General features: G+C 42.1%; 1 protein-coding gene across 4 annotated transcripts in view; it reads right to left on the bottom strand.

The window, feature by feature from the left end:
* ELMO1 (engulfment and cell motility 1) overlaps nt 1-14,456 on the bottom strand; it is a 583,566-nt gene that overhangs the window by 167,216 nt on the left and 401,894 nt on the right. For all 4 annotated transcript variants that reach the window (XM_055590394.1, XM_055590392.1, XM_055590395.1 and 1 more), the window contains one exon: nt 1,207-1,343. In XM_055590394.1, coding sequence (XP_055446369.1) covers nt 1,207-1,343 — 137 coding nt within the window. The remainder of the gene's footprint in view (nt 1-1,206; nt 1,344-14,456) is intronic.

Raw genomic sequence — 14,456 nt, 5'->3', positions numbered from 1 at the left:
GAAAGCAACTGAATAGGTGGCCCAGAATGACTGAGATGGAATGGTGTTCATTCTCTGTTACAAGTGCAGGTAAGATCATTATGCTGATAGAGATGGGTTCTAACCTTGGGGAGGGCTTGGGAAAAGTGTCCTTTCCCTGGTTTTCTTTCTTTTTAGCCAATATTGGTTCAAGATGCCATGAACCTGAAATATGGTGGAAAAGAAGGACCAGATAGACTTAAGTTCAGAGAAAAGGGGACTGGGAGGCAAAGACCATGAAGAATATCAAATGACACCAGAATTCAGATATTACGTTATGCCCCAAGCATAAGCCCATGACGACCCTGCAGGATGACTCTGAGACCAGACACTTAAGACTCGGAAACAGTTCTGTCCCCAGTACCAGGCCAGGGAACATGGGTGATGGGGGCTAGTCAAACCCAGAGCCATATATATTAGCAAATCAGAATTATTAAAGTCCTATGCACACCTGCCCCAACCACCAGTTGTTCGTAGCCACATCATGATTGCTAACAAGGCTTTGATCTAAGGATAAAGATTTTGTTTATCTTGAAAAGTGCACAAGACGTATCCCCTTTCTTTAAGTTGATCAACACTCTTCTCTCCACCCAACATTCACTCACAAGTGGAAATGTGAGATTCACACTCTCCACAAAAACCAAATGCTTTCTGTAAACCAAGAAATGTTCCATTTCAACTTACTCAACTCCCACAAAGAGGTCTTGCATTTTAATAAAAACTTTTTGTGACAGAGAAAAGGGCAGTTATCTCAACCCATTCATAACCCAGAGAGACCACAGCAGCCTTCCTCATCTCATTCTCTCCCTAGCAGTCACCTGCACAGGTGAAAGGGAGGTGCTTTCCCCCACTAGATCTTGTACTAACAAGGCCTCCCAGCTCAATGCCATTAAGGGCAAAGTTCACCTTATCAATATTTCTTAAGAAAGAGTCTCTGCCCGTGGCTTCTGCTTAGTGAGCCAAAAGGAACAAACTGTTCCAAGCTTATCCCTAGAGAGATAAGAACATCATTGGCACACAGGCTCCTGTCTGTACCGGTATGCCTTCCATTTTCCATCCTCAAAGCCACCTAAACTCACAGCCATCCTCATTCTCCTTTCACGCGCAGCGAAGAGACCATGCAAAGGGTAGGGAGGAGCCTCTTCCAGGACATAGGAAGCTGCTGCCTCTGCCTCAGATTCCTCTTACTTTGTTGAAGTCTTCAGAAGTCGCCCTCATTTCCTTCCATGTCTTGTTCAGGAGCTGGATACAGATGCAGAAAAACTCCTCAAAGGATCTGTCATGGGTGAAGAACATCGGGTGGAAATCGTTGCAGGTCTCACTAGCTGGAGGAAAGAGGAGGGAAAGAGGGGAGGAAGTTGAGAAGGGAAATGAAAAGACACGGCCACATCCCCCAGAGGGAGACAATGGGAGGCACATTCGGCTCAAGCCACCATAGAAAAAAAGGCACTTAGAAAAGGCAACCAGAGGCTAGTCCCCATGAAACCTCTGAGTTTAAGGTCAGATGGTCAGACCTACCCTTATGCACATATTTTGATTGATGGAAGTTAGCTCGTAAAACTCTTCCCATGTTATGATCATTATGGCTTTGTTCCAGGATGCCTGGTGTTGAATATGGGCTCTGCATCTGCCTTATTGACCTTATAAAGATCATTCAAACTGCCCTGTCAATCACAACTCCTCCATCACCCATAATTTCCCATTTCTCAACTGAATAACTGGCAGAAGATGAGCTTTCCAGAATACACAATTAATTGCAACTTTGAAAATAGCATCCTTGAATTATTTCTCCAGGGGGCTCTTTTCCCTCTTATGGCAGTAAGCAGGGGACATCTGAGATCATTAAGCATCTGATACCATTAACCATTTGGTTGACATTCCTAGATACAGATGGCTGGAGGTCGAAGCAGCCCAAGTGTCTTTGAAGGTTCAGTCCTGGACCAAACCCTGAAGTCAGTCAGACTGCCTTCAAACCACCTCATTACAAAGTTTCCTTTGTCATGGTCAGACCCAGTGCTCTGAATTCTAGGTGTGGCCACCTGTCTCCTCTTCCCAGACCAGCACACCAGGCCCTCCCTTCTCTTCAGCTCTTTGTCAAGCTTACATTTTTACAGTCCTTTTACACACATTCATTTGCTCTTTAGAATACCTCTGACTGTTCATGTCATATGAAAAAGGCTACTGGAGCCCAAGGAAGTAAGCTCTGTGACTCCCCTACCCCTGATTCCCCAGGGCCAAAACAGGATTCTACATTTTTTTTTCTTTTAATATAGGCTGTTGTTCCTGCTGCTGCTGCTAAGTCACTTCAGTTGTGTCTGACTCTGTGCGACCCCGTAGACAGAAGCCCACTGGGCTCCCCCATCTCTGGGATTCTCCAGGCAAGAACACTGGAGTGGGTTGCCATTTCCTTCTCCAATGCATGAAAGTGAAAAGTGAAAGTGAAGTCGCTCAGTTGTGTCATACAGTGAAAGAATTTCTATTCTGATTGAACTCTATTTAAAGGCCAATTAGTCCTCAAGGCCCCAAATGGTTGAATTTCAAGCCCTGGAAGCCCAGGAAGGCAGGAGGGGTGGTGGCGGGAGTAAGGTTCACAGAACTTGGGGAAGGTCAGGAAGCCCTTCGTGTAGTTGAACACAGACATTATTTAGAGAGAATCCCCTGGGGGAAAGCCCCTGGTGAGTGAGCCCTGATCAAACCCAAGGGGACATGCTCCGCTCTGGTAGGGGCACACCTATGCACAAACCTCTTTTGTCTTCATCCTTTAGAATAGATAGTAAATGCTGTTCTCTTCCTGAGAAGGTAGGGGCATAGGCTAGCAGCAGCCAGCAGTCACACTAAAAAAGTATGGCTTTGAGGGCAAAAGATTTGGGTTCAAGTCCATCCATGACAATGAGGAGCTCACTTCACCTTTATGGCTCTTGATTTTTGAAACTAAAAAGTGGAAATGAAATCTCCACTGCCTTCCCCATTCATGGGAAAGTGCTTTAAAAAGATACAAATAGACATAAATATGGAACAAAGCGGTGGTGATGACAATGAAGGTTGTACCAGCAGATCACTTCCAGGAACATGGGATGTTCTCTGATGGCCCTCAGTTCTTAGTCAAGCCTGTTATTACATCTCAGAAATTAGAGGAAAGAACACATGAGTAACCCCAACTCCAGCTCATGTTAGTGGTGACTGGCCGACTGTTAGTCACAATCGTGTCTGACTTTTTGTGACCCCATGGACTGTAGCCCACCAGGCTCCTCTGTCCATGGAATTCTCCAGACAAGAATACTAGAATGGGTAACCAACCCTTCTCTAGAGAGGAGATCTTCCCGACCCAGGGATCAAACACAGGTCTCCTGCCTGGCAGGCAGATTCTTCAGCATCTGAGCCACCAGGGAAGCCCATGTTAGTGGTAGAGATGACGAAATTGAAGAAAGTGAAGTCCTGACCTGATATACAAAGCTATTTAAGGAACTTGAAAAGTAAATGCAGGAGGGTTGTGTGTTGCTGCCCTGGGCAATGCGCTGTCACTCTCACTTTCATAAGCACTGAAGCCAGTAAAATTTACAGGTCTACACCAGCACTGTAAAGCACTATCACCATACAAAAACTTATTAATCACATTATCACAGTACCTTTTTCAGGACTGGTGTGATTATATGTGTACTTTATGCCCTAATTAAAGTTTTATGGGACTACTGGAGCTGTGCAAGCCAGACAAAACTGAGAACAACGAGCCCTGCTCTTGCTGGGGTGAAGAGGGATGAAAACGACATCCTTAATAATAGGGATCAGGTGGTAGAAGATTGTGTGTAACTCACAAGGGCTCTAGGGGTGTTATCTTCACAGCAACCCAGGAGGTAGGCATGATGCTTATCCTCATTTTATATATGAGAAAGGTGAAACTTGAAGAAATTAAGCCTTCCATCATGTCAACTAAGGCACGTGGCCCCAAATGAGCATTGGAAACCTACAGTTTTTGTTGACCCAGCAGCAGCTTCCTGCCTTAGTTGACACCAAGAGCACAGGGCATTTCCTTGTGATTGATGCTTTGAAAGTTAATTTCTCCACCTACTCTCTTAGATCTCCTTGGATTCTTCCTTCAACAGAAACCATGATCTTGATGCACAGCCCAGTGAGGCTCACAGCAAGTACACAGCCAGCACCTGTTGATGGATAATACCTGGCCATGTGACAGTACCAACAACGGCCATACCACTGTCATCAGCCACATTTCAGGCCCTATTTTCCTCTAGGAAAATAACCTCAATTTCTTTTTATTTAAATTAGAAATAGTGTTAGAAGGGTTATGAAAGTTGTCCAGGGTCACACAGCTTTCAAGTGGCAAAGTCAAACTCAGTTGACTTGGCTCCATAGTCCATCATGATTGCCCTGACATTGTTGCGGTGACAGCCCATCATTGTTGCACACCCAGCATTCTACACCAGACCCATTGTTTTCAATCTCCATAGGAGAACGGCTTTGCCATCGTCCTAAGCTTCTTTGGGACTCATCCCTTGTGATGAGAAATGGGCACACAACAAATCAAAAACAATTTTCTCCCTCACATGTTACCAAAGAAACAATGAGAAGACTGATGTATTTTGGGATTTATGATTTAAAGTTGTTCCTATATTAAAGGCAAGGAAAAAGTAATATTTTTTTCCTCAAAAATACACAAACTGCAGATATTCAGGATTGAGGATGATTGAGCAGGAAGGACTGGTCCAGATTATCTGATCTATTTTCCTCTTTCATTTTTCAGGTAAGAGCAGTGAGAAAGGCAAAATGGCTCATCCAAGAGTTTGTGTTGGCCGAAGGTAGGCAAAGATGCTGGGAGTCAGGCTGCTGGGGTTCAAATCCTGGTTCTGTCACTTACTGCTGAGCCAGCTGGGCCACACATCTCATCTGTCATTGCCTGAGTGTTCTCATCTGTAAACTGGGGGCAACAATAGAAAAAGCTTCATCAGGGGGCTATGGGGATCAAAAGGGAACATGACTACAGGAAGTAAGCTCAATGCAACTATGGGCCAACAAAATTACGCTGCTCTCATCCCATAGCAAATGGACTTCAGCCCAGGCTGTCCCAGTGATAAACTAAACTTGCATCAGCTCACAGAGGTGGTCTGATTCTCATGAACAGGGTCCTTAATCTGGAGATTTAAACAAACAAACAAACACACAGATAAAAATAGGGAAGGGAAGGTTTATTACTGTTTTTTAAGGAAAACAGAAACACTTTTTGAAGAAAAAGAAGTGTGGAATTTGTAGGCAATGATTTTATAAATGGAATTTAAAGAGAAATTTTCAATGAGACAAAAATAGACTTTTTTAAGAACCAAGTTGTTTTTAAGCACACTATTTTTAACACAATGAGATTCTCTTTTATTAAAAAAAAAGGATCAACTTACTGTTCTTTTAAGTCTGGAATATTAAGGTATTTTCAGGGCTGGGAGTAAATGAGTTCTTATTAATTTGCTGACATTTAATTCACTTTTAAATAGGAAGCTTTGAAAGCTTCTATAATCCACACACTTTGTTTCTAAAATGAAAAACAAGAATGCTATACACTTAAGTAGCATTTTTGCCTTTCAAAGTAGATTTGTTCCTATTTTCCATTGGATACTGTAAGGTGAGGCAGGTATGGTCACTGGAGGCTCAAAAACAATGGCTTTTGTAGGGTAGCAAGTAAACAATGAAAAGTGAATACGAAGAAAGGGTTCTAGTGCTGCCCTGTGACCTTGAGAAGGTCATCTCAGCTCCAGGGCTCCAAGTTTCTTACCTGTAAATGAGACCACCTGGTAAGGTTCCTGCCAAATCTAAGATTATAAGACTACACACACGTACACACACACACACACACACACACACACTCTACATAATGTATTTTGAAGTCCCTAATGTCCATTAGTAATTACAGAACTTGGAGATTATACCTGCATTGAACTTTATGTCCTAAATTATTATTTCCTTGAATGACACATTTCAGTTAGGGTATTAGGGCATCAGAGTGGCATTTGATAGGCTTAGAGACGTTTGATAAGCTAGTATTCAATCTTTCTTTCATAAGAAAAGTGTTAGTGTTTTCAGCCCCTTTCAATCTATTAATATCACCGAATGCAGACCATTACATAAGAAAATTACACGACTAAAGATAGAATGACAAGATGACACAGGAAAATGCATATAATTTCTGCTCTTTCATGGGAATTTTCTCAGACAAATGTAGTTTGAGATGCTGAAAAGCTCTGTTCCTGCTTTCGATGACCCTTGTTATACTCAGACTGTGAACCCATTTGCAAGTGACTAAAGGGACATGTTTTGGTGGCACTAGGCAAATTCTGAGTATTTTTACCATGAAATAATGAGCCATTTCAACTACACCAGTCTTTGGAAATGACACACTTTTGAAAAAGAAATAAGCACTGGCCTAACACAAAGGGCATTTTGTTTTAAAATTCTTAGCTACAGGAATAAGAGGATAAATCATAAACACAAGAGCGCCGTGAAAACTGTCAGAATGGCTGCCAAATCTTACTAGGTAGCCACAGCATGAAACTAGAACTATTTGTGGCTCTAGGGTCAGTCTGGGAAATATATTGATGAATTCACAGATGCAAATGTCTATTTATACCTATGCACAAAATCTCACCCTTGCGGCCTTTGAGTTTTCTATTTTTAGACTGGGTATTCCTTAATAGCTTGGCTTTGGAGTTTTGGTGCTGTGTGGGAAGAGGCTCAAAGTTCAAAACCTTTTGTAGGTGGGAGAGGTGAAAAGAGGCGAGGAGAGTGAGGGCAAGGAATGTGAAAAGTTCCCCACTGCTGAGCTCCACCAGTGCAGAAGCTTCCATCCCTGCTATTTCAGGACAGGGGATCAGATGCTTGAAAGCTGCTCAGCGCTTCCCAGCTCCTGAAATCTGGTTTAACAGAACTCTGGATATTCTTTTCTATCCTCTCTCATGCCTAAAAATAGTATGAAATTGACACTAAAAAGACATATCGTCTAATCCAGTGCTCCATTGTTCACTTTCCTTCTGGCTTTTTTTTTTTTTTTAAGGACATGGAGAGAGAAAAAAAAAGTACCAACTAGTGTTAGGGCTAAAAATCAGACTCTAGCATCAAAAGATAAACAATTCACCAAGAATGACCTGAGGCCATAGCTCAAGCTCACAGTTGTGTGTTAATAAAAGAGCAGAGATTCTAGAGTGAGGTTGATCTGGGGGCAAATCGTGGTGTCACTACTGAATAGAAATGTGACCTTTACCAACTTACTCTTCCTCCGGGGCTCAGTTTCTTCGTTATAAAAAAGATAATGCATCTTACCTCATCAGATTGCTGCTAAGATTAAATCTAAAGTGATACACGATTCACATATTAACTGAGATAAAATAAGCATTAGTAAGTGCTAGTTGTTACCAGTTTTAATAGCAAAATAATTATTATTGTACTTAGCTAAAATGGCAAATTTGGAGGAATTATACTTGCAGATAGACATCATAAAACTATAATAATTAGAACAGCTTGATATTGGTCCATGAATGGAAAAACAGAACAACAAAACAGGATAGGGAGTTCTTATCTTCAAATATAGTCTTATACGTACAGTCACTAGATTTATGAAAAAGGTGACACTATAGTGAAAAGAATTTTTAACAACTTGTGCTGAGCCAATTACATATGCATCTGAAAAATGAATTATAACTCCTTACCTCATACCATCTACAAAAATCAACTCAAAGCAGATTATAGGTCTCAGTGTGAAAGGAAAAACAATGAGGCTCCCATATAATACAGGAGAATAATACTGATAACTTAGAAGTGAGCAAAGATATCTTAAACAGGACCAAAAAAAATCATTAACCCTAAAGAAAAAGGTTTGATCTGCTTATATTAAAATCAAGAACTCTTGTTTATCAAAGGGTACAAGAAGGATGGCAACTTCAGGGTAGGAGAAAAACCTGCAGCACTGTCTGGCAAAAAACTGATATCCATTGTATATAAATACCTCTAATAAATCAATAAGGGAAAAAAAGACAGCTCAACAGAAAAATAAGAAAACGTAGATGGACGTGAGTCTCAGTGAACTCCGGGAGTTGGTAATGGACAGGGAGGCCTGGCGTGCTGCGATTCATGGGGTCGCAGAGAGTCGGACACGACTGAGCGACTGATCTGATCTGATCTGAAGTAGGTATTTCACAAGATATCTAAGTGTCCAATGAACACATGAAAAGATTCTTGGCTTTTATAATCACCCGAGAAATGCAAATTTAAACTACAATGAGATATTTTCAAATATCACCAGAATGGCTATAATGAAAAGATTAAAAAAAAAAATTAAGTGTGGATAAGAATGTAGAAAAAAATGGAATGCTCATAAACAGTTGTTAGGAGTGTAAATCAGCTCAACCACTTTGAAAAGCAGTTTAACAGTATTTCAGTTCAGTTCAGTCGCTCAGTCATGTCCGACTCTTTGCGACCCCATGAATTGCAGCACGCCAGGCCTCCCTGTCCATCACCAACTCCCGCAGTTCACTCAGACTCACGTCCATCGAGTCAGTGATGCCATCCAGCCATCTCATCCTCTGTCATCCCCTTCTCCTCCTGCCCCCAATCCCTCCCAGCATCAGAGTCTTTTCCAATGAGTCAACTTTTCGCATGAGGTGGCCAAAGTACTGGAGTTCCAGCTTTAGCATCAGCCCTTCCAAAGAAATCCCAGGGCTGATCTCCTTCAGAATGGACTGGTTGGATCTCCTTGCAGTCCAAGGGACTCGCAAGAGTCTTCTCCAACACCACACTTCAAAAGCATCAATTCTTCGGCGCTCAGCCTTCTTCACAGTCCAACTCTCACATCCATACATGACCACAGGAAAAACCATGGCCTTGACTAGACGGACCTTTGTTAGCAAAGTAATATCTCTGCTTTTGAATATGCTATCTAGGTTGGTCATAACTTTCCTTCCAAGGAGTAAGCATCTTTTAATTTCACGGCTGCAGTCACCATCTGTAGTGATTCTGGAGCCCAGAAAAATAAAGTCTGACATTGTTTCCACTGTTTCCCCATCTATTTGCCATGAAGTGATGGGACCGGATGCCATGATCTTCGTTTTCTGAATGTTGAGCTTTAAGCCAACTTTTTCACTCTCCTCTTTCACTTTCATCAAGAGGCTTTTGAGTTCCTCTTCACTTTCTGCCATAAGGGTGGTGTCATCTGCATATCTGAGGTTATTGATATTTCTCCCAGCAATCTTGATTCCAGCTTGTGCTTCTTCCAGTCCAGTGTTTCTCATGATGTACTCTGCATATAAGGTAAACTAAAATATTCATACTCAATGATACAGCAATTCTACCCAAAGATATAGATCCAAAAGAAATGCATAAACTGGTGCTGCATAAGAAAGGTATCTGAATGTTCATAGTGGCTCTATTTGTTATAACCCAAATCTTGAAACAGTCAAAATGTCCTCTCAATATATTAGATAAATTTTAGTTTATTCATATAGCAATATTTGTTGTTCAGTCTCTCAGACATGTCCAGCTCTTTGTGATCCCATGGACTGCAGCACTCCAGCCCTCCTTGTCCATCAGCAACTCCTGGAGTTCACCCAAACTCATGTCCATTGAGTCAGTGATGCCATCCAAACATCTCATCCTCTGTCATCCCCTTCTCCTCCTGCCTTCAATCTTTCCCAGCATCAGATGTTTTCTAATGAGTCAGCTCTTTGAAACAGGTGGCCAAAGTATTGGAGCTTCAGCTTCAGCATCAGTCCTTTCAATGACTATTCTGGACTGATTTCCTTTAGGATTCACTGGTTTGATCTCTTTGCAGTCCAAAAGACTCTCAAGAGTCTTCTCCAACACCACTTTGTAGTAGACTTTGTAGTAAGTATATAGCAATATACTTACTACAAAGAAATACTTTTTTAAAAGCTATACTGCACACAATAGCATGAATGAATAGAAAACACAACGTTGGACAAACAGAATCCTCTTAAAAAGACCACACACTATGTGATTCCATTTATGTAAAGCTCAAATTGGAAAATTTATCTATGGTGGTGGAAACAGGGTATTCTCCTATTCTCTTAGAGACAGGAAGAAATTGGGGTTAAGGCAGCCCCCAAGGGTCTCTATGCTTTGCTGTACTTAAGTCACTCAGTCATATCCAACTTTTTGTGAGCCCACTAGGCTCCTCTGTCCATGGGGATTCTCCTGGCAAGAATATTGGAGTGGGTTGCCATGCCCTCCTCCAGGGGACCTTCCCAAACCAGGAATCGAACCCAGGTCTCCTGCATTGCAGGTGGATTCTTTATCATCTGAGCCACCAGGGGAGCCCCCACGGGTCTCTGGTGGTCGCATAATACTCTAGATCTTGAGCTAAGGAACAGCAAAATGGATAGCTGAATACTAAAAAATTCACTGAGGTGTGTTATGCTTTCAGGATTTGAATACTTCTATTCATTTAAATTAGATTGATATAAAAAGTTAAGTTAAAATAGTAGAATATGAGCTTTCTAAGCAAATAAGAAGGAACAGCATTTCAGACAGTGTAAAATCTACTGCAGATGATCTCCATGGGCTTTCGGAAGTGGTGCTGTATTTGCCCTGCCCATTACCTCTGGAGCCAGGGATTGCATTTCATGTAGTCAGGTTAACTGCTGGATAGAAAAGCACATAACCTGTCTATGCAGGCATCCTAGTGCAATCACTTAAGTGGTATTAGCCTCTAAAATTGTTCAGGGGTATGTCTCCACACCTGGGCTTTAGTTCAATTTCATCTGTTAGGTAGATAAAAGGGTATATGTGTGCATTTTCTTTTGTGAAAGGCAATCCTGACCTCACTGAAGAGTATTGCAGATGCTGATGGAAAAGCTTTAATAGATTTGACTGGTTGTATACAAACTATTAGAGTCCCAAATCTCTTATATTAGTTTCCTCCCTCTGTCCCTCTCTCATTTCCTTCATTCATCTACAGATCCTTCCTTCCTTCCGTCTTTCTTTCCTTCCTTTCATCCATGTGTGTGCATGTCCATCTATCTGTCCATCCATCAGTCCACTGACCCATTGATTCACTCATCCATCCATTCATTCATCCACTCATTCATCCATCCATACATCCAACTAGTAAGGTGGTTAAGAACAGGGTCCTGGAGCCAGTCTGCCTGAGTTTGGACGCTGGCTCTGCCACTCATTATCTATATGACCTTGAGCTCAAGAAGAAGGAGAAATGAGTAAAAGCTGAAGAAACCAGCAGGCATCAGATCATCTAATTCTTTGTAGAACACATTAGGGAGCACGGGCTTTATTCCACCTGCAATAAGAAGCCATTAGAGGTTTTAAACAGGAGTGGAATAAAGTAACAACTTTCTATCACCTTTCTTCCTCTACCTTTTATCTCTTTTTAATGGAATTAAAATTCAGGTAATTTGAGGATCCCTGTTATTCTGGACTCTACTTCAGTGTATTAAGGGCGAGTGATGAACTACATAAAAACATTAGTGCTAAGTAGTTAGGAGTCACCAGAATTGAGGCTAGAATTCTTTCTCTATACTTTCTCAACTAAGTCCCTTATGTCATCAAGTCTATTATTATGATGATAATAACAGTAATTTACATCTGTAGAACTGAGTAAAGATATAGTGAGAGGAGTCCCATAAAACACCTAGCATAGTTCTTGGCATATAATAAGCACTCAATAAGTGGTAGCTATAAAATGCTGTGCAGAATACAAATATGATGTGCAATTTTCCCCAAAATCTTAAATTTAGATTCACACAGGTTTAGTCTGTGTGAAATCTTGTTCACTTGAACCTCCCTTCATGAAAGTAACAGATTCCCTGGAAAATTATAGAGCTGCATCTACCAAATGACAAAATGTGCAGAATTTTCAGGAAATTATGATTTCTAATAACAATGAGCTAAGTGAGTCCTAGATGTTGGTTTATAATTGAGAAATGGGCTTTCTGACATGCTCCGTGTTTGTGCTTCTTGGTCCTCTGGCTGAAACTAAGACGGGCAGTAAAACAGAATCTGGATCCTGACACCTTCTCTCTTGACAAAATAATTGCCTCTGGATTCACTTATGGGTCTCTGAATAGTCTAAAGAAAAGAACATAATAGGAAAAACTGAATTCTTTGGGAAGAGTATCAAGTTTGTAGTATGCTTTACTAATACAAAACCAAAATGAAAAATCTAATTTGCCGACCTCCTGGGTGAGGTGTGGCTGCAGCATTGGTAGGCACAGTGAACGATTAGGAAAGAGGAAAGTTCTAGTTGGGTGGTAGACAGTCCAAGGCAGGGCAAAGGAAAGCACATTCAAGCAGTGATTTCTGCATGCCCTTATTGAAATTTCCTTTATAAGGAAAATTATTCTCAGAAGCGACATATTAAGAGACTGTCATACAGCAAATTTAGCATGGATATAAATAATTGCCTGTTCAACCATGTGAGATGGGCACTTGAGGGTTATGTTGGGATAGAGGCTGATTAATGAATGGCTGGGATGTGCCTCACTGAAGCCCCAGCAAGAAAGAGCTGTGCGCCATCACATGACCATGGATGACATCTTTACCTGAGGCTCAGAGCCTTAACCAGGGCTGGGGATCTGGCAAAGAGGCTAAAAATAAGTAACCCTAAGTCCAATAAATAGCAAATAAAGGAAAGAGGACATGTCAAGTCTTGCTCATCGCATACATTCTTTCATGTCTTTGGTACTCAGTAATTGAGTCCCCTTAAAAACTTAGTGATTACATGTAGGTGTCAGGATAAAATGCAAATGATTTAGCAAAGCATTCAACACTTTCCAGTCTGCCCCTACTCCATTCTCCTAACTTTTCCTGACTGACCTAGGACTGAACATTAAATTCAACAAAAAGTCATCAAATAAACCTCTCCACTTATATCTGCGGGGCTGCCCCATGGCTCAATGGGTAAAGAATCTGCCTGCAATGTAGGACACGTGGGTTCAATCCCTGGGTAGGTAAGATCCTCTGGAGGAGGGCTGGCAACACCCACTCTGGTATTCTTGCCTGGAGAATCCCATGGACTGAGGAGCCTGGCGGGCTACAGTTCATAGCACTGCAAAGAGTCGGACATGGCTGAGCAACTACACGGGCACACACACTTGTATCTGCACATGTTAAGCTCCTGGGTTTCCCTCTTCATGAAGCCCAGTGAGTCAACCTTCAAAGTCCATCCCTTTGCTAAAGTCATTTCCCTCCAGCCCTGCCCAACTTCTGCTTCCTTTGTGTTTCCAGACCTTTTATTTCTTCCATCCGTTTGGAATCCCCACACTTGTTTATGAGCCTCCAAGACACAGGAATCCTGATTCAGTAATTTCTGCATTCTTAACGGTGCTCACATGGCCAGCCTTCCACAAACACATGCCCACAATGCCTTCCCTGGTTTCCTCCTTCTTCTGCCTCCCTAGACATGCTTTTCTTCTATGTGGTTTCCATTACGCCCCACTTCGTGCACTGTTAATAAAATGGGATGAGAGACGTTCCCAACTTTTGTATAACACACATTTAGGCACTCTTGCTGTGATAGGGCCACCTTGGAAGGCCCCACACATACTTCACCCACTACTTTAAAATAAATTGTCCAACCTACAAAATGACGCAGTCCTCTGTATTCTCTCCACCAATATCCTGAAATCCAAGTATAGGTGCTCTCTTAATAGAAAATGAGCTATGGAATCTGGAGTTAGCATGTACACACTGCCGTATTTAAGCTGGAGAACCAACAAGGTCCTACTGTGTAGCGCTGCTGCTGCTGCTAAGTCGCTTCAGTCGTGTCCGACTCTGTGTGACCCCATAGACGGCAGCCCACCAGGCTCCCCCGTCCCTGGGATTCTCCAGGCAAGAACACTGGAGTGGGTTGCCATTTCCTTCTCCAATGCAGGAAAGTGAAAAGTGAAAGGGAAGTTGCTCAGTCGTGCCCGACTCTTAGCGACCCCATGGACTGCAGCCTACCAGGCTCCTCCGCCCATGGGATTTTCCAGGCAAGAATACCGGAGTGGGGTGCCATTGCCTTCTCCGCTGTATGGCACAGGGGAACTCTACTCAGTTATGTGGCAGCCTGGATGGGAGAGGAGTTTGGGAGGGAATGGATACATACATATGTGTGGCTGAGTTGCTTTGCTCTGCACCTGATACTATCAGAACATTGTTAAAAGGCTATACTCCAATATAAAATTAGAAAGTTAAAAAAAAAAGAAAAATGAGGAATTTTATAAGGGAAGCAGATTAATCACATAAATGTAACAACAACAACAAAAATGCCTCAAATCTGGTATGTACCCAAATTATGGTATATAACCCTCCTCCTGTAGATCAACTGCCAACAACTAGTCCTGCCCCAGGGTAGGGGCCTCTTTCCCTCTCCCCGCCCACCTCATTTACCACATGTGGCTTTGAGCAGGAGCACCTGAACTCAGTGCTGATCTCAG

Source organism: Bubalus kerabau, chromosome 8, assembly GCF_029407905.1.
Source record: "Bubalus kerabau isolate K-KA32 ecotype Philippines breed swamp buffalo chromosome 8, PCC_UOA_SB_1v2, whole genome shotgun sequence".
Taxonomy (NCBI): domain Eukaryota; kingdom Metazoa; phylum Chordata; class Mammalia; order Artiodactyla; family Bovidae; genus Bubalus; species Bubalus kerabau.
This window is presented reverse-complemented; position numbering and strand designations above follow the sequence as displayed.